Source organism: Vicugna pacos, chromosome 8, assembly GCF_048564905.1.
Source record: "Vicugna pacos chromosome 8, VicPac4, whole genome shotgun sequence".
Lineage (NCBI taxonomy): Eukaryota > Metazoa > Chordata > Mammalia > Artiodactyla > Camelidae > Vicugna > Vicugna pacos.
The window spans coordinates 43,851,783-43,873,771 of NC_132994.1; the positions used below are offsets into that span (position 1 = coordinate 43,851,783).

Consider the following 21,989-nt stretch of genomic DNA (forward strand, 5'->3'; position numbering starts at 1 on the left):
TCTTACCAACAGTTAAAAACTGTCTCTACTGGGTGTTCAGCAGCTTTATCCAAAGTGCCTTGGTAACAAGATTGAATAAGAATGAATGAGAGGGGAAAAAATGAGTAAGAGGTATCTTTGTTTTGTCAAGTGTGAAAAGAGTAAATTGTTAAGAGGGAAGATGCCTTGTTCTGGGGGCATCACAGGCACATTGACTTTAGGAAAATGTGTACATGGAAATTGAAGATCTGGAAGCTGATTCCTTTAAAAATATTCCAGCTTGTGTTTACTGGAGAGTTTCTGTGTGCTATGCAGAAAACAAATACCATAGTATGAGGAATTTAGCAGGTACCCCTCCTCTTCATCTTATCTCCTAGTTTCCTTTGCTTCAGGGAGATGTAAGTAGGGCCGTAGGAGAGCCCGTGACGGAGCTAAGTATTCTTTCAGGGTGTACCACTGTGTTTCATAGGAATGGAATACTCAGCTTAGAGTCTGAAGTAAGAGAGAACAAAGGGTCTGCGGACTGGGAAGATGACCAAATGACACTCATGATGAACATATATAAAATGCTACATTGATGAATCAGAACCTATGTGAAATAGGAAGCATACATGAAATATTTTGAGAACTGGTTGTGTATTAGGCCATAAAACAAGTCAAATTTCAAGAAATCGGGTTTCAAACAGACTACAATACAAGTAAGTTGGATCTTGACAATTCTGAGGAATACTCACCTGATATTTTGTAGTGTTCCTCAATTTGGGGTTACCTGATGTTTCTTCCTGTAATTACACTGGGATTTTGAGTTTTGGTGAAGATCACGGAGGTGAGGTGCCACTTTCAACACATATGAAAGGTACATGCTATCAACCTGTTTACTCACTCTTGATGTTAACCTTTACTAGGACTTTCAAAAGGAACACTTCTAGGAGTCCCAAACTTCTGTAATACCTCCCTCGCAGTCTCAAGAACAACCCAAGGAGCCCATGGCATCACTGCCTACGTACATCAGTCTTTTGTGTCCCTGTTCGTCAGCCCACAATGATTTTCAACTTACTAGCCTGTGTAATTGGTGAGCCAACTCCACACGTCATTCTACATAATATAAATATATCCTGTTGGTTCTGTTTCTCTAGAGAATAGGCCCACTAAAAAAGGAAAGGAAGTTCTCTTTGCATCTTAGAGCATAAAAATCAAGGATGGAGGAGTATCTTGCCCAGAAAATAAAGATGCTTTCAGAGCTGTCTCAGGACAGTACTAGATAGGGTGCACATTGGCCAAATAGTGACAAGCTGAACACAGGACAGCAAGATAGATGATTGGAACGTGTGAGTTCTTTTTAAAAAATTGATAAACTGATAACAAATGGCTAAAAGAAACGAAGAGACTTCACTAAAGAGAATATAGATGGCAAACAAGCACATGAAAATATATTATTCATCATTAGCCATTTCGGGAAGGTAAATTAAAGCCACAGTGAGTTTTCACAACATTCCTATCAGAATGGCTAAAATATAGTGACACCAAGTGCTGGTGAGATGCAAAGAAACTGAACTGTTCATTCATCAAACGTGTGACTATGAAATGGTACTCTGGAAACAGAGTGGCAATTTCTTGTAAAACTACACATTGAACCCAAACAGAAGTTATCTCTCCCTTCACCCCTGACTCTGGGCAACCACTAATCTGTTCTCCATTTTATTAATTTTATCACTGCAAGGATGGTAGCATTAGAAAGGATGACAGAGATCATCAAGGATGACAGAAACCATGCCATTATATACATGGCATGATCTCTGTGACCTTTTGGGACTCCGTTTTTTTAACCCAGTACAACTCCCTGGAGACCCACTGAAGTTGCTGCATATACCAACAGTTCCCTCCTTTTTACCGTTAAGTAGTACTGCTATATGATACAGACGTACCGCTGTGTTTTAAAGTCTCACACGTTTAAGCACATCTGGGCTATTTCCAGTTTAAGCTACTACATATAAAGCTGCTATGAACATTCACATACAGGTTTTTGTTTAAACAGTACTTACTTCGCTGGGTAAATACCCAAGAGTTTTATAGGCATTGAAGAAACTCAGACCACTTCAAATGAATTATTGGAAAAAAAAAAAAAAAGGACTGAAACTTGACAACTCAGACGGAATAGAGCACTGTATTGTATTTTTTTAGTAAGGGATTTCTTTATACACTATCTTAAGTGTCAAAGAAGCATCAATTGGCAACTAAGATGTCCTACACTTGCTGTGTCCTCCAGGGATTTTTTTTTTCTATCAAATGAATTAAAAATATTCTCCAAAATTAAGTTTGAGATTAACATATACACACTACTATATATAAAATAAACACAAGGACCTACTATTACTATATACCACAGTGAAGTATACTCAGTATAATTCCTATAATGGAAAAGAATATGAAAAAGAATATATATAACTGAATCACTCTGCTGTACACCTGTAACTAACACAACATTGTAAATCAACTATACTTCAATTAAAAAAAAAAATCTCCGAACTTAACTGGTCCATCTCCTGAAGGTTCTTGGAGAATATCACTAATTACCCTGAGATCCAACTTCATGGGGTTACTTCAGAGGACCAAAAGGGTGAATACCACCTTTAAAACAATTCAGTTTTTGAGGACAGAAAATGGTCAGTTAACCCTCTACTGCCAGGTTCTTTTATACACAAGAAGAAAGTAGGTCTGAATATTACAGCATCTAGATTTGAATTGCTAAAGAATTAATACACCACAAACTTTCTCTGAATTCTTTTATTTAAGGATAGGACACAGCCATTCAAAATCACAGAACACAGTATCAATACAGAATAAAGTTGGGAGAATTAAACTGAATTGTTTTATTTCATTTACAATAATAAATACCTTAAAAGTAAACGTACATTTTAATATTCACCAAGATACTAATGACAACTAAGAGTTTCTAAGTTAACAGTGATACTGCTTGATTTTCAGGTTGAAAGATTATAATAACCTATATATTTCAATTAGATGGCAGCAAATACAAAAGCATTTTGAACTGTACAGTGCACTGTAAGCAGGAGTTTACTCTACAGCACTCCATCACTCCCCTGACCTCAGTCTATATGCAGAAGGCATGCTGGACACCAGCGAGTCACACCACATAAATCATCCACCACTCACAAGGTGTAAAATCTATTATGCATATATTTGAAGAGAAATTACTTTTTAATGCCAGAAAGAATGCTAGTTACTTTGATAGACTTGGGATTTCCCAGCTTTGCTGCTGCTGAGCTGTTTAAGCCTATGCTTCAGCTTCTTCATTTTTAAAATGAGAAGACTGGCTAGATTTTGTCTAAGTATCTACTGAAGCCTATTTTGCAGTTTCTTCCTGTCCTGTCAAAAATTTACCAACTCTGATTTTCAAAACACACTTTCAAAGTGATTCTCAACAACCTCTTTCTAATGCATGATTATTCTTCTCTAAACTTTTGTCTGAAGTCTTCAGAGTTCCTAACACCTCCACTGAATGCACTAAACACATCTGCATGTGTTCATCATGACAAAAACGAAGGTTACTATGTAGGTATGGAAGGCCATCCCTACCCAGGGAACATTACAACCTACTGGGTCTTCAATTTAGTACCCACCATCAGCAGATACTCTGACTTTCTTTGAAAACTGTGTCTCAATCTCCATCATAAACTACATACACTGTTGTCAATCAAACACTCCATACCTGTATTAAGTTCCTTATCTTCATATGAAGGGAAAAACCTGAAAAGATTTTTCAGAAAATTGGCATTTAAGTGACTTGTTTATACAATTTTAGAACAGCCACATTCTTTGCAGTCTCCTGTTGGGCAAGGCATCAAATATTTCAAAAGGCAGCCGTACGTTTCTATCATTTTCTAAAACAGCTTAAGTTCTAACAATTAAAAATCAAACTGTTAAGCAGTTGTTTCTATTCTTATTTTTACAGGTACAGAGCAGGAGATAAACGTAACAACGTCCACTTCTCTTAACCACCATACTCACAAAACCCTCTGTGGTTCAGTCTAATACACACATCAGTGCGCTCGGCAAGACTACAACGGATAAAACGGCAAGCAGTAAAATCTAACTCATGCCAGAATACTGGAGAAGTTACATGGGAAACACACACATACACAACTTTACAAAAGCTGGGAATACTGTTAATTTCAAATAAGTGATGATCAAAGCGAGACCCTCATGCCAGAAGTCCCATTCAGTCAAAATCACGGTTTGTAAGAACAAGCGGTGCTACCAGTGTCCAAACATACAGCACGATGCCGATCCAGCTAGAAGAGATTTTCACCCAGACAGCTGTCCACTGACTTTTCATCTCCCGAGAAGGTTCATACCTAAAATTTAAGGAAAACAAAAAGGGGGGAGAGAGGTTGGATTACCAGTCATCAAGTCACTAAACTTCACTACTTCAGAAGTGTTCTTTGTATGTAATTTGTGGTAACAGACACATCGTTGCCAGACTAATCATCTGTTGCCTTGCTTTCAATACCACTTTGACAGCTACAAAGCAAACAATCAACTTTCTTTCACAGAGTAAAGGACACAGCCCTCTAAAGTAGCTCCTTTACGTAATACTCAGAATCTTTATGTATTTCTGGCTCAGTAATTACAAGAGAGCAGAGAAACGGAGTGTGACCTCTGGATAAATAAGACGCTACAACAAAGACCTACCAACCCTAACGTGTGTAAAGAATATAATTTGTTCAAGATGTATACGTGGGAACCCCGTCCACCTTCTCAGATTTAAGAAACTGGGAAGGAAATCCATCCCAAATGTAGCTGATTCTTGTTTTAATGAAACGTACCAAAAATATTTTTGATTTAAAAGTCTTAACATTTACTATTACCTGACAGCCAAAGCTGTGAATTACTGAGAGCTATTTGGGTTCTTGTACCTTAATATGCTGCAGTGTAGAAATTTTTAAATATATATTTTCTCAATAATAAATGCTGGTAAAGGCTGCTCTCAAAGAAATGAGGCAAAGAATAATCTTTTTTCTACATCTTTTGCTGGTATTCAAAGTCTTCTTACAAATTGTCAAGGGTATTATGCATTAAATTTTATTAAAAATAGAACTGCCCAAACCATAGAGTTCAACTGAAAATTTTAAATCTTTCAGTAATCCTTTGGACAAAATTAGAATTTTTAAAAACATAAATTGCTACCATCCTCTTAACAAAAAAAGATTATTAGTTTTAAGTTGACTTCTAAGAAGCCTAAATTACAGTTCTGAAGAGCTCGTTTTGTTTTTTTTTTAAGAGTTCTAAGAACCCATCTATATTAATGTATAGGCACCCCAATTCTGAAATCTTCAGAGCTTTTAATGACAAAGTTGAACAAAACAGAAAAAGACAGGTATCTTTTACTACACTATGTTAGGAACTGGTTACAATCAGTATTAAAAAGAAAACATTTGTTGGATCAACTGTCAACATGTATTTGCCTAAGAATGTGTTTCATAAAACTTCCTGCAAGATTTAGAAGTTTTTCAATGTTTGCTATAACTAAAGCAACAAAGTAAAAGTCTACCTTCTCACACTGATCTCACTATTCATTTAGTTGTGAATTTTGAAATACACTCTACACATGTTTTACAACAGAATTACAGAAGAGCCACCAGTATTATCACATGCAAAGGTTTCATAAAATGTAAGTACCTGTACCAGTTGGTAAGGGTCATCATGATGTAAAGTGAAGCCAGGAAAAGCATAAAGTGAAAGAAGGAGTAACTGTAAGTGACACCATCTCTTTCGTTGTCTACAGCTCGGTGAACATCATCTCCATCCTCCAGTGATCCATCACTTCTAGCTCCACCATCTTCTATTAACGTTGATTCATCACTTGTTAGAGTCAGTTTATTAACCTGACTATTGTTCGAAGTACGGATGCTGCATGAATGACAGTTTAGAGAAGGAAAAAGGGCATTTAAACAAAAGATGCATAAATGAATAGCAGGACTTCCTTAAAAAATAAAATTCGTAATTTTTCTTACCTTGAATAAAATACACACAATAAAAAGAGAATTAGTCCAATAATCCCTTGAGCATGCCACCACTGTACAGACTGCCCATCCTTTGGGATAGTGCTTGTTGTATTGTATCCAATTATGCTCAGTAGACTCGGGTTGCAGTCTGTTTCTGCAATGTAAGTTAAGGTCAAATTAAAATGTTAGAATAGTATAAAAACTAATTAAGAACAAAATTCAGATATTCTAAACTAAAACACTGTCTTTCTACTATATACTGTGATAACAATAGTGAGCTTATGAAATTTATCAATTTTTCAAAATACATTGCTATAAAGCAAAGTAGTGTACACATAAAGCCAGTTATTAGAATTTTAGCAAATAGTCTGTGAAAATGACCAAATAAGTCATAATGACCTAATGCCTATTCAGCTTCTTAACTCTTATAAGAAAGAATTAAAATGGGGTTTGTATTCACTTAAGTGTCCCAGATATGTTTTTTCCCTCCCACAAAGTCAGATATGTCAATAGCCACCTTATTAATGAAAAATGATTCTTACCTAAAAGCCATTCAGGTAAGGACAATCCCTAGAGCAATTTAGTAGTATTTTTTTCTACACATTTATTTTACAAAAACAGTAAGGAAGCCTTCTCTAATATACTAAAAAAAAAAAAAAAACCTTTCTCCAACTAGTGAAAAAGCACCTATGAAATTCATAAACTATATGAAATGAGATTCAGAAAACATTTTATAATTTTTCTTTACTTTGAGGAAAAGAGACCATTTTCTTCATTTTCAAAAAATAATGCAGTTGACTCTTGAACGAGGGGATTATGGCACCAACTCCCCACCAAGTGGAAAATTTATGTACAACTTTATGGTTGGCCTCTGTATCTAGCCCTTCATATCTTCAGTTCTACATCCATGGCTTCAACCAAATTCAGAATGTGTAATGCCGTAGTACGTATTTTTGAAAAAAATCCATGTATAAATGGACCTGTGCAATTCAAAAACTCTTGTTGTTCAAGAGTCAACTACAATTAATTTCTCACTAATCTGTTATTATTCTCACTAATTTGTTATTATTCTCACTAATCTCACAAATGACATACATGGGTGTCTACTTTCATGAAGTGCAATGTTACTGGCTTATAAAATGATTACAAAGACAAAATATATTCACCTGCAAGGTAGTCACAGACAGAAAGAAAACTTTAATAAGTGAAAAAAACCACAAAACTATACTGTTTACAATTCAATCAACAAGCATTTTAACAGCTATTATTTCTTTCTACACACATTATCACATGCACTGTAGAAACTGGCTATATTTCTTACAATTTTCATATAATTTTTTTTTTAGTTCTTTCAAAACTAAGTGAAAAAAACACAGCAACACATCAAGGATGAAAATGGTATTACTTCCCCTCCAGGAGTTTGATTCTCAAAATGACTATCTTTGACAAAAAGAAAAGCTGCAGGAAATAAATCCAAGCAAACAAAACATACCTGGTTCATTGGTCATAGCAGACCATGTCAGATACATTGTGTAGACTGTAATTACTGAAGATTGTAACAAACCAGATCTTGGTTGTGATTCCTTCAAAAAAAAAAAAAAATCAAACAACACAGAAAAATATTCTGTTGTCAGTCAAGATTCAGGAAAACTTAGAAGCTTCATAAAAACTAATGATATAAAGATCTTACTTGGATTTTAGGCAGGATGGACATTACAGAAGCACCAAGACAGAGAAGCATGTTGACACTGATGAATGCTTTATTTTCTGCACAACTGGCTGGATGAGTATAGTAAACAAAAAATAGGACAACAGCGACTAAAGACAGCAGATAATTCAGAGCTGTAGCTGATAACAAAGCTGTGAAAGAAATGCATTGGACAATTAGGCTTTATTACAAATATCAGGAATTAAGCATTTTAAAAACAATTTTATTCACAAATACATTTTAAGCAACTTATGTTGTGTCAGCATTATACAGGTAAGTAACGATATTAATTCTGAACTTTATCACAAGAATTTTATAGTCTGTACACATAGCTCACTATTGTATTTTCAAGGACAGTAACATATTAACATGATTTTTCTTAGTAGGAATACTTATAGTACAGAGTTTCTAAAACACATTCACATATGTTAGCCATTATTTTAAAAATTAAGAAAAATAACTAGAAGGTGAATATTACTTAAGGTTTTTAAAGAACAATAATCGTTTAGTTGTAAACAAGGGCATAAGAATTATTTTTATTAAGCTCACAAAACAATGATGCTTTTCCTCATCAACTAAAATCTTTAAAAAAATTATGCAAGAATAAGTCATTATTATTTAGTGAGACAACATAAGCTTCTTCTATGTAAACTTCATCACACACAGTTTAGAGTGGGTGCAAAATGTGTGCTAATATACATGTATTTACGCAGATGTGCCTCACTGACAGTGGAGCCACTCAACATACACTTACTGAATGCCTACAAAGTTCCAGGCCCTGGGGATACAGTATGGAACAAAGCAAATTTCTGCATTACACTTACCATTAAAAAATGAAATAATCTACGTAAGTAGATGCTCCAAATGACTAAAACTTACTTCTTGAATACCAAACTCTTTATTTTAAACACTGAGATCAAATACTACACACTAGTTGTGAAAGAGAAAACATGAAGCTAGCAGACATGCTGAATTTAGCATTCATTCTGGGTTTTTTTTTATTATTATTATTATTTTAGCTAAAACTCAAGATCATTTCACATAAAAATCCAGACTTATGGCTTCTTTTGAAAAAAAATCAGAAAAATTAAGCAATACTGGGTTCCCATTTAAACAAGGCAACTACTGGATGGAACTGAGCAGTAGCTATGTATTTTAGATAAGGATCTTCATGCTCTCTAATTCATCAGTTTCTTCTATTTGCACACGGATTTAAAATGCACTTAACCTGGTTCTCCTCCCTCATTTTTGTCACCTGTTGTAAGCATCTGAATGACAATCCCTATCTTAGAGTATAACCATAGGGCTCAAGCTCATCACTGTAAATAAACATCACATACACTACTATAATCATTTTCTTTGGTGTTACTGTTACACATAAGACATCCTTTGCACTTATATATAAAATGTTTCAGAGCTGCTTTATTTTTCCTGCTTGCTGATGTTCAGGAATGTACCACTGTTCGCTCATTTCTAGCAGTCTTTGTCCTTCTAATATTTTACTTTCAACCTGCTGTAGGCAGGTTAAATAAGGCTGTAAAATACAAACACATTCAGCAATAGGCTTTGGAATTTCTACTGTTGCCAGTCAGGGTCTTCTGGATTATCTCCTGGTTCCTGGCTGGCATGCCAAAAGCTCTCTCTACAAAGTTGATGATATAATGCCACTCACAAATTGTTAAACTAAAATAAACTCATCACAGAAAATTTATACCATAAAAATCATGATTTCCTCATAGTATACATTATCTGCTTTCACTATCAAAGTTCAACTATCTTGAAGATGTTCTGTAAGACAAAAAGCTTACCTGCATACCAACATCTTGAGTTTCCTTCTTCCATTTTTTCAACCCATGACTCATTCCATGAATGGGCAAAATCAATAAGTAAGACTAGCTGTATGAGAATGAAGCAAAAGGCACCTGCCATTCCTACATAAAACCACACTGAAAGGAAAAAAGCCACAAATGAGTGACTGGTTCACTTTTTATTATTTCATTTTCACAATGAATGCACAAAAGGGAAAATAAAATTTTACATAAATGCTTGATTTTGCCAACAGAGGCAGGGGAGGGGGGAGGACAAAACAAATAGCTAAGTGCCAGGCAACAATTATTTCAATTTTCTTATAAAATATCAACATCACACAATTAAAAAAAAAAAAAGACTTCTTACCAGTTGTAAAAGTTCCTTCTGGAATGAAGAAAGCCCCAATAATAATTGCAATTGCTGCAGCAAATTTAAAGAACCAGAATCTAAAACAAAAGAAATACCAGTTTCATATATGAACTCTTTAAAGAGCTATTCTTGAAGAATAGCTACATTTTATGTGACTATTACACAGTTTGTAGTAACTTTCAGCAAAGTTATCCTTCAGGTATGAAGGAGAAATAAAGATTTTCCCAGTCAATATCCAAGAAGTTTACCCCCCACTAAAACTGCCTTGTAAAATATGGTGAAAGGAATTCTTCAAGTTGCAATGAAAAGACACTGTATTTGTGACATGAAAACATACAAAAGCATACAACACACAGGCAAAGTAAATACACAGATTTAGAAAAATACAATTCTTTAATAGGATGGTATGTTAACTACTTAACTACAGCATAAAAGTTAAAGAGTATTAAAAAGATAATAACTACTATAATTGGTTAATAGGTATACAAATATAAAGAGGTAAACTGTGAGATCAAAAATATAAAAGAGGAGGAATAAATAGGTAGAACTTTAGTATGCAGTCAGCTTATTACTATCAGCTTAAAATGGACTGTTTTATCTATAAGATGTTTCAAGTAAGCCTTATGGTAACCACAAAGCAAAAACCTAGAACAGATTCACAGAATATAGAGAAGCATACCATCAATTTACAAAGAAAATCACTAATCTGAACAGGCGTTAACAAAAAAAACCAATGGAAATACAAAACCAGAAAACAATGAATGAAGATGGCATTAGTAAGTCCTTACCTATCAGAATTATTCTAAATGTAAATGCAATGAATTTACCAATCAAAAGGTACAGCGACTGGATGAATAAAAAACAAGACCCAACTATGATGCCCACAATACTCATTTCAGATTAAGAAATGGTTCAAAGTAAAGAATAGTAAAAGACATTCCATGCAAGTGAAAATCAAAAGGAAGTAAGCGCGGCATACTTCTACCAGACAAAATAGACATTAAGCCAAAAATGGTAACAAGACAAAGAATGCTATTGTATAATGATAAAGGGGTCGATTCATCAAGCAGATACAATTGTAAATACAACTGACCGCTGAATAATATGGGTTTGAATTATGTGGATCCACATATGTTTTTTAAATAGTAAATACTGAAGTACTAAATAATCTGCAGTTGGTTGAAACTGTGAATGCAGAAGCGCAGACATGGAGGAACCTCACATATGAGGGCACTGCGTGTATCGAGGGCATCTATAAATTACGTGCAGATTTTCAACTGTGCAGAGGGGTCAATACCTCTAATCCCTAAGTTATTCAAGTGTCAACTGGATATATAAAACCAACAATGGAGTACCTAAATATGTAAGCAAACACACAGAACTGAAGGAAAAAATGAACAATACAACAATGACAGTGGACTTAAACACTGCACTTGTCAACAATGGATAAATCATCCAGACAGAAAATCAACAAGGAAACATTCGACCTGAAACGTACCTTACACCAAATGAAGCTACAGACATTTACAGAACAGACATTTATTCCATCCAACAGCTGCAGAATACACATTCTTTGTAAGTGTACACAGAACATTCTCCAGGATAGATCAGATGACAGGACACAAAGTAACTTTAAGCAAATTTAAGAAGATCAAAATCATACCAAATCTCTTTTCCAACTACAATAGAAAAATTCTAGAAATCAACAAAAGGAAAGCTGGAAAAATTGTAAGCACATGGAAATGAAAACACAGTCATTCCTGAAAAAAAAAGGGGGGGGCCAAAGAGTTCAAAAGGGAATCAAGAATTCTCAAAGTAAGTAAAAATGGAAATTTTAAAAAATAAAATGTATGCAATGCTGCAAAAGCAGTTCTGAAAAGAAGTTTATAGTGCACACAAAGAACTTCATAATTGCATATAGTAAGAAAATGAAAAGATCTCAAATAAACAACCTAACTTTATGCCTCAAGGATGAGAAAAAAGAACTAAACCCAAGTTAGGAAACAGAAGGAAACAACAAACATTAGAGCAAAAGTAAATGAAATAGATACCAGAAAACCAACAGAGAAGATCAACAAAACTAAGAGCTGGTATTTCAAAAAGATAAAACTGACAAACGCTAGACTAAGAAAAAGAGAGAAGACTCAAAATCAGGAATGAAAGAGGTATTACAACTGATACTGAAGAAATACACAGGATTTTAATAGACTGCTATAAACAATTTATACCAACAAACTGGATACCTAGAAGAACTGGATAAATTCTTAGAAACACACAACCTATCAAGACTGAATCAGAAAGAAATTGAAAATCTGAACAGTAACAAGGAGATTAAATCAATAATCAAAAATCTCCCCTAAAAGAAAGGCCTAGGAGCACATAATTTCACTGGTAAATTCTGCCAAACATTTAAAAAATTAATGCCAATCCCTTTGAAACTGTCCCAAAAAATTGAAGAGGATACTTCCAAACTCATTTACCAGGCCAGCACCACTCTGATGCCAAAGCTGGACAAGGATGGGACAAGAAAAGATAACTGTAGACTAATTCCTCTGATGATTAAAGATGCAAAAATCCTCAACAAAATGTTAGCAAACTGAATTCAACATCACATTAACAAGATTATATACCGTCAACAAGTTGGGTATAAAAGGAATATACCTCAACATGATAAAAGTCACATGTGAAAAATCCACAGCTAACATACTCAATGGTGAAAGTGTGAAATCTTTTCTTCTATGATTCGGAAAAAGACAAAGGTGCTCACTCTCACCACTCTTGCCCAACACAGGACTGGCAAGTTCAAGCAATTAGGTTAAAACAAAGAAATAAACGACATCCAAACTGGAAAGGACAGAGTAAAACTGTCGTTCTCTGCAGATGCTGTGATCTTATATACAGAAAATCCTAAAGACTAAATCAAGAAACTGTTGGAAATAATGAATGAATTCAGTGAAGTTGCAGGTCATTTAAAAAAAAAAAAGCAACATAATCAACCGTGTTTCTATACATGAACAACAAAATATCTGAAAAAGAAAGAAAACTATCCCATTCTCAGCAGCATCAAAAACAGGACATACCTAGGAATAAATTAGAAGAAGTGAGAGATCTGTACAATGAAAACTACAAGACTTTGATGAAAGAAAGTCAAGAAGACACAAATGGGAAGGTTTCTCATGTTTGTGGATCTGAAGAATAGTTAAAATGTCCATACTACCCAGAGCCATGCATAGATTCAAAGCATTCCCTATAAAATTTCCAATGCCATATACAAAGAAACAGAAAAAAAATCCTAAAATTTGTATGTAACCACAGAAGACCCTAAATAGCCAAATCAGTCATGAGAAGGAAGGACAAAGCTAGACTATCACTTACTGATTCTAAACTATACTACAAAACTATAGTAATTAAAACATAAAAGAAATAAAAAGCATCCAAATTAAAACAGTAGTGCAATAAAAACAGACACACAGGCCAATATAAAAGAATAGAGAGTCTAGCAATAATCCCTTGCATTTTGGATCAACTAATATTTGACAAGGGAGTCAAGAACACTCAATGGGGAAAGGACATTCTCTTCAACAGTCTTGGGAAAATGGGATAACCACAGGCAGAAAAATGAAATTGGACTTAAATGTAAGATCTGATACCGTGAAAGATACCAGGAAGATATGGATACTGGGAAGAAGAAAATGAGGAAGAAGTTTCCTGAACATTGGTCTTGGCATGAGTTTTTAGATAAGACAAAAGTAAAATCAAACAAGTGGGACTACATCAAATAAAAAAACTTCTGCAGAGCAAAAGGAACAATCAACAAAATGAAGAGACAATCCACAGGAGAAAATATTTGCAAACAATATATCAAAGAAGCGGTTAATATCCAATATATATAAAGAACTCATACAATTTAGTAATAAAAAATAATATCCAACTTTAAAAATGGGCAGAGGAACTAAATAGGTATTTTTCCAAAGAAGGAATATAAAAGGCCAACAGGCATACAAAAAGGTGCTCAACATCACTAATCATCAGGGAAATGTAAATCAAAACCTTTATGAGACAGCATCACCTTATACCTGTTAGAACGGTTATCAAGGTGACAAGAAGTAAGTGTTGGTGAGAATGTGGTGAAATGCAAACCCTTATGCACTGTTAGTGAAAATGTATACTAGTTCAGCCACTCTGGAGAATAATATGGAGGTTCTTCAAAAAACTGAAAATGGAACTACCATATAATCTAGCAAGCCTAATTCTAAATAAAGAAATTGAAAATAGGGTACTGAAAAGATACATGCATACCCATGCTTACTGCAGGATTATTCACAATAGGCGATATATAAAAACAACCTAAGTGTCCATCAACAGATGAGTATATAAAGAAATTATAGCATATATACTCAATGGAATATGATGCAGCCATGAGAAAAGATGGAAATCCTGCCATTTGTAACAAAATGGATGGAATATGAGAGCATTATGCTAAATGAGATAAGCCAAAAAAAAATAAATAAATAAATGTATGATATTACTAATAGGTGGAATCTGCAAAATCCAAACTTAAAGTCACTAAGAGACTATATAATTGTTCTCAACAAAACTAACAAATAATTATGTGATGTGATAGGGTTGTTAGTGAACAATGATGGTAATCATACTGTAATATATAAAAGTATGAAATCAATACTTTGTACAATTTAAACCTAACACAATGTTATATGTCAACTGTATCTCAATTAAAAAGATATTAACAATGACAGTTTTAAGAGTGCTTAGTGCATGCTTTGAGAAAATGTTATTTCAGGAAATGATTGTAACTGCCATCCTGTAATGTATTTTAAAAACTGTTTAAAAACATGTTTAATAAAGATGCTTATAAGTGTAAAAAATAAAATTAAATTAAAAAACCAAAAACAATCAACGACTAAGGAAACAAAAAAAAATAAAATAAAATCAACCTAGCACAGCACATTTTCTTTCCTTAATATCTACATTTCACTTGTTCATTCTTCCTCTCTTTGGTAGCATATAGTAATAGATAAGCAACAGCAGATATTCAAAAATATTTAGTTTATGGGGGGAAAAAAGATAAAATTCAGAACCTTCAAAACTGTCCAGTACAACCATTTAGAAAAATCAATCAGTCACCTTGTTAGGAATAAAGTTTCTCATGCTGGATGCAATTGGGTGAGGGGGATCTTAGGAAGTGATTTCAGTTTTAGGTAGTGAGACTGGTCCACTAAAAGCTAAGAGGAGGAGGAGGAATAAGCTCCTCATTATTAGTCACAGATGTGGTAAATCTTTTTAGGATGAAAATACAGCTGACCCTTGAACAATGCTAGGGTTAGAGGCATCAACTCTGCATGGTTGAAAATCCACATATAGCTTATAGTTGGCCCTCTGTATCTGAGGTTCCTCATCTGTGAATTCGAAGTCATGGGTTATGGATTATCTAGTACTGCAGTACTTACTGTGGAAAAAATCTGCACATAAGTGGACCTGCACAATTCAAACCCATGTTGTTCAAGAGTCAACTTTATATTAAACATTATGCATCAGAGATTATACCAATAAATGACCCAAGGTTACTACTCAATATTTATATTTACACATCCTGACACATTCTCCAGTAGAGACAAGAGGATTTTCTTACTTAGTCATTCATGAGTAACAAAATAATTCTACATACTGTTTAAGTCTATTTCACTTTAAACTTTCTTTAGGCAGACTCAAAATTACTAGAAGTGGCTACCCAGACTTTCCATTTATTCAGAAACTTACCCATTGTGCACTGCAGCTCGAGGATCACTGCTACTCTTCACTTTGATCATTAGTAAGGACAGGAGAAGATAGAACATAGCCAAGCCAAAGCACAAACGGTATACGGCTTTATAGCCAACCAGAATATTACAAGGGACCACCCCTTTCTCATTCTCACAAAATCCAGGAATCTGAAAAACGAAACAATTTGTGGTCTAGAATTTTTTCAAGTAAAAAATGAAAATTCTTTGTAGTCAAATAGTTTTTAAGATTTAGAAAATTGAGGCTGGCTTTACAGTTTACGCTGAAAATGTAATCAAGGCAAGACGAACATTTTCAAAAAATAGAAGTTTAACTTTTTTCACTTTATGTGAGCACAGGATAAACTACAAATGCCAATCCTAAAGTAGATGCTTATTTTGACTTTGAGACATTCTAAATTTTTTTTAAAGTGGCATTCTACTGTGATATGCTGAATCACATGTATAAGAGAAAAACATAATTAATAAAAAGTTAAAGAATTAGAGTAACTAAATCAGTTTCTAAATACTAGAGAGAACAATGATGGCTTTTCAAAGCCAGTGCTATTTAAAATTATTTTGAGTTTGGTCCCTTATTCTACAAGTGTTATTTCTGATAGTGAATGGGTTTGGATTAACAGTACAAATGGCTGGCTGTACTTTTATTTTTTAACTTAAAATCTTGAAAAAGACTGATAACCATTTCAGAAAATCACACTGGAATCAGAGTACAAGAAAATATTTTTAAGTGACATAAATGAGAGTACATATACTATTCACATGTATCAGAATTAATCACTCCCTCTAGAAAATGTTGAAGTAAACCCAACATGAAAATGTAACTGTTAAACTGTGCCTTTAAAACCAAGAAACTAAAATTACATTTAAGCTACTGAAGGTGCCCCTTTTGCTAGTTCCTATACAGTCTATAGGCTCTTTCTTGGTCTCACTTAAAACCTCCCTTCCCAACCCAACAATTAACAATTACAGCAATATATACTTATCCATACTCACTTGTAACATGTACTCACTAGCACCTTTAATTATCCCATGCCCTTAAATGAGATCAGCACATCACCTGGCTAATTCCCAGCATCAACTTAATTCAACCATCTATATTAGGTTGGGTGCTATAGTTAACAATCTCCAAATATAAGTGGCTTAAGCCACAAAGGTATATTCTTGCTCACGTACATGTACATGATTGGTTCTGAGTAGTTAACTAAAGAATCCAGGCTGTAAGAGAAGCCACCATCTCAAATGATGTACAGGTTGTGACAGAAAAGAAAGGAGAACTTGCATAGAAAGTAGAGGCTGATGTGTTACCACGTCTACTCATAACTCACTAACCAGTCCTAGAGACATGACCCCACATATCACAAGCACTCAAGGAAATGCAAATCTCTGAGGACCTTCAGAAACCAGAGAAGCAGAAATATTTGGTGATAAGCACTAACATCTACCAACTAAACATTCATAACAAAGATCAACTGAATCCATGACAAAACCATCTGAATGTCTTTTGGTCTGTCTTTGCTTATATCCAGGACTCGCAGGATTTGAATAACATTAACTGAGCATCTGTATATGCCATGTACAACCATGCTACTTTCACAACTGTAATAAGCTCATTTCTCAAATTTACACTATTTTTCCTTTCCCCAAAGCCAACCCCAAGCAGATAACTTTCTTTTAAAATGGAGGTTACCTGACATAAATACTCTCTCTCAACCTCAAATTTTCTATTGTCTTTTATCTTTCCTTGGAGGAAAGCTAACTTCCATATGCCTTCTCTTGACCACGTTCTCTCAAGGGTTAGATCTCTTATGACTTTTCTCAAAATACAAATGATTAAATCTCCCCATCCTAAAAAAAAATTTTTTTTTTAAACTCAGCCTCCTGCTAAGACTTACTATCTTCATTATAAAACTCTTCAAATCAGCAGTTTATATCCATTGAATACATTTCCTCACAGCCGTTTGATTCTCCCTCCCACTCGTCGTAGCCCCAGCACTCTAAAAATACTGCTTTTCCAAGACACTAAACATATACTGGTTGTCAAGTCCAAAGCCTACTTCTTGATCCTGACACCCCTTTACCTTTTTTACTGACACTATCCTGTCATTCTGAAAACTGTTTCTAAGGCCTACAAAACAGGTTCTTGGTTCTCTTTTTTCACTGACCCTTCAGAGGTTCCCTTTTCTCCACCAACGCGTTGGGCCCTAAGAGCTTTCGTCAAAGTTCTAGCTCTGCTCACTGTCTTATTCAGCACACGCTGCCAGTTTCAACTTTCATCTCTATCCCTGATTTCTTTTGAGTTACACAACCGTTTTCCACTTCCTGCTGCATACACACACATATGTAGCACAGCATCCCCAAGCCAACATGTTACAAACTATATCTTCCCCATCTCCATCCACAACCTGACTCCCTGAAAAACTTTTTTTAAAAATAAAACGTCTTTTCTTTCTTTTCCCCTAGGTTAACAGCAACAGTTTCCTCTCAGTTATCTAGGATCACAACTGGTTATTATTTACGATTCTACCACTGTCAATATTTAAATCAAGATTCAGTCAATTCTACATTCAGAAAATCTATTTCAGGCCTTCTGTGCACTTCTTGATTACACCACTGCAACAGCCTCCACTTAACTGCTTGCCTTCTACTCAAATTATCAGATAAATCTTCCTAAAGTATACATACTCTGCTCAAAGATCTTCTATCCTCATTCTGCTTCCTATTTTTCAATCTCTGCATACAAAATTTATACTCGTTCTTAGAATATCCACTTTTCCATGAGACCCACAGTGATTGATATTTCCCTGACTAGAATTACTTATTTCCTCTTATCACAGCAGTTTCTGTACCACTTTCATAGAATTTAAAGAGCTGCCTTTTATTATTTAATTCTCCTAAAAGATTATGAACGACCAGAATTAGGATTAAGTATTATCTTACTTGGTATAGTATTCGGTTTCCAATACATAAGCAGTTTTATGCATATACATACTAAAGGTTCAGTAAAATAAAAAAGACTAACCTTATTCAGTTGTTCTTCCATTCCTGGTATCAACATTATACAAGCTACACACACTCCAACAAGCAAAAATAGCGCATAGATCAACCTAGTTACAGTGGAGTTGTTTCCACTAGGACAGCACCGACACAGCAAACACGGGGCACTGCCACACAAGCATGGTATCTAGGAAAAATAATATTAAAAATCAATAGTTTAAAATGATACAGTGAAAATTTATATTCTATCTACTCAGAAAAGAAAGGACTGAATTCAAGTAATTACCAAGGAACAAACAGTTTTTGGTTCACATATATTACCTCTAAGCTATAAAACTCAGTAACTTCTCGCTAAAGGAAAAACAAAGTAAGATAAAAAGTGCTTGCCCTTTATATCAAGCAAAATGAATAAACTCAGCTAAAACAAAGGGAAAAAAATCACCAGCAACAATCAAAATTTAGCTGAAAAATGATCTCCAACTACTGCCCTTTAACCCCCAGAAGTCATGCTGGTGAATTCACAAAACTCAGATTTCTGACATACCCCACAGAAGGAAAAGAAGTGAACTGGTATCCCTATCTGTTCTCTTTTCTGACTTGGTGGCAGTGATAACAGTAAAAATTTCTAATAGAATTAGGCAAAATAAGGTAAGTGAACAACTGGGGCTAGCTAGCATTCTCTAACAGAACTCGACACTTAACTAGTAGTATATCCCAGCGGAACAGGATATCTCCCTAAGCAGGAGAGGTGAACACTGGTAATGGCATTTAACAATATCTCAGAAAGGGAAAGTGAAAGTATTCTCATAAGAATTGACCATAATCTAGGCTGAGCTCCACCATACCCAGATACCATAGGGAGTATTGCAGAAGCCAGACACACTATAACAACCAATATAAAGCAGGATCAGAGCCTCTTATACTAGATTTCAGTAAGACAGAAATAAATGTCACAACAATGCAAACATACTTCAGCAAAACAAACAAGCCCACTCAGATAAAAAAAAGAGCAAGGCATTCGAAAAATCCAGTCTGAAATAAAACAGCTCAGTTAGAAAAGGAAATTCCCAAAACTGCTTCACTTGAGCTAAAAAAAAAAAAAAAAAAAAAGCAGCAAAAAGGAGGGCTCAAAAATGAAACAGAAAAAGAACAAACAAGATGAAAAGGAGGAATGCAGAGCTAAGAAATAAGAAGAGGAAAAACAAGCTTAAAGCACAGGGAACTACATTCAATATCTAATAATAACTTATAATGAAAAAGACTATGAAAAAGAATATATATAAATGTATAACTGAATCACCAGAAACTAACAAAACATTGTAAATCAACTATACTTCAATTAAAAAAAAAACTAGTAACTATCAAGGAACATAACAAAAACAGGTGAAAACAAAATTACTCATGGATAAATAAAGCTTGGGATAAGTATAATAAATGCAGGCCAAGACAGAGTAAGTGACCAGACTTACCCTGCTGCCTTAAAGCATGGAGGAAAAGTAACTAAACAATGGTTTTCAGACAATTACATTAGACAATGTACGAAATTAATTTCTGAGAGACCAAACAACATAAGCTCTATGATTAATCCAATTTTTCTGCCTGCAGACAGTTTTCAGTACAGGGAGGGGAATCCAGAGGCCAGCAGTCTACTTGAGCTGAGGAAACAGAGCTGGGGAAGAGTTGAGAGCTCAGAGAAGTAAAAGCAGCTAGAGTTCATATGGCAGAATCATGGAGAGGAGAAAGCTACGTGGAAAGTGAGCTCTGGAGATCTGCAGAGGCTTCAACTTGTGTCTTCAGCAAAACACTGATCAGTGTGCACATTTGATAAAATTACTCCACGTCGGGGTGGTGGTATTATCAGCCAGAATGGAAAAACCTTGTAATCCTTGAGACCTTGAGTACAGTTATAAGGCTATTATTGCACAGAAGTGGAGGGAACAAAAAACCAGCCATAAGGCTATAGGCCACTCCAGTCTCACTCTACAAACCCTAAAAACAAACACTGAAAGATCAAATTACCTTCAAATAACTCACCTATGTCTAAAACAGGGCTCAAGAATATTTTCTTAAAATATAAGATAGCTAGTACCCAACAAGGCAAAATTTACAGTATCAGACAGCTAATAAGAAATTGGTAGGCATGCAAAGAAGCAGGAAAATACAACCTATAATGAGGAGAAAAACCAATAAATCAAAACCAATCTGGAAACAACACAGATGACTGAATTCAATTATAAATAGTGGCACTCTAATGTTACTGTTAGTGTGCTTCATTTGCTCAAATAGAGGAAAACACGGCACGTTAAGGAGAGACATGGAAGATAATTTGAAAGATCCATATCAAACTGCTGCATCTGAGACATCAGAACCAAAAAGTACTTGTTAAGACACTGCAGAAAAGATTAATAAACCGGAAGACACAGCAAAATAAGTGACCCAAAATGAAAAAGAGATTAAAAGACTAGAACAAATACAATAGAGGATCAGTGTTGTGAGACAACTTCAATCAGCCTGATGTATGTGAAACTGGGGCTTCTGAAGGAGAAAAGAGACAGGAGACTTTCCTTTTGAGGCAGGAACTGCCAAAATGTTCCTAAATTTAATGAAAACTACAAACTCACAGATCCAAGAAGCTCAACAAAGCCCTAGTGATATAAAATACAAACATAATGAAAACTACACACCAAGTCACATCATAATAAACCTGCTTAAAAACAAGGATAAACTGAAAAATCTTAAAAGCAGGAAGAATAAAGGCACATTGTATAAAGAGAAACAAAGAAAGGTATCAGATTTCCAGTAAGAAACACTGCAAGCCAAAAGTCAGTACTGGACAAACAAAAAAAAGCTGTAAAGATAAGTTTCCATTCAGCGAAAATCTTTGAAAAATTAAGCAAAATAAAGACATTTTTAGGCATAGAAAAAAGAATCCAAAACTAGCAAACCTAAACTACTAGAAATGTTGAAGGAAATCTTTCAAAGTTTACACCAGACAGAAATGTGGATCTACACAAAAGAAATGAACAAAGGAAATAATAAGCATAGATTTTTCTTTTATAAAAGGTTACTTTAAAAGATAACTCTCTTTTTAAAGCAAAAATAACAGCAATGAATTCTGGATAGTTATAACAAAGAATTAAAATATGTGACAACTGCAAAAAGTCTAGAAGCAGAAACATTCAACTCTACTACTGTACGGTTCTTAAATTAGAAATGAAGTGATATGATATGATACAAGGTAGATTGTAATAAGTTAAAGACAAATACTATAAACTCTAACCAAAATGACTTCTAAAAAAGCAAAAC

At 34.5% G+C, this 21,989-nt stretch overlaps 1 protein-coding gene across 1 annotated transcript in view; it reads right to left on the bottom strand.

Annotated features, from left to right (window-relative positions):
- Window positions 1–3,661: 3,661 nt before the first annotated feature.
- The window catches only part of SERINC1 (serine incorporator 1), a 31,046-nt gene continuing 12,718 nt past the window's right edge, over window positions 3,662–21,989 (bottom strand). The window contains exons 2-10 of the mRNA XM_006200109.4: window positions 18,709–18,870; window positions 15,670–15,839; window positions 9,889–9,968; window positions 9,522–9,659; window positions 7,696–7,865; window positions 7,498–7,588; window positions 6,015–6,159; window positions 5,680–5,910; window positions 3,662–4,355 (exon numbers count right to left, since the gene is read on the bottom strand). Coding sequence (XP_006200171.1) covers window positions 4,220–4,355; window positions 5,680–5,910; window positions 6,015–6,159; window positions 7,498–7,588; window positions 7,696–7,865; window positions 9,522–9,659; window positions 9,889–9,968; window positions 15,670–15,839; window positions 18,709–18,870 — 1,323 coding nt within the window. The 3' untranslated portion in view covers window positions 3,662–4,219. The remainder of the gene's footprint in view (window positions 4,356–5,679; window positions 5,911–6,014; window positions 6,160–7,497; window positions 7,589–7,695; window positions 7,866–9,521; window positions 9,660–9,888; window positions 9,969–15,669; window positions 15,840–18,708; window positions 18,871–21,989) is intronic.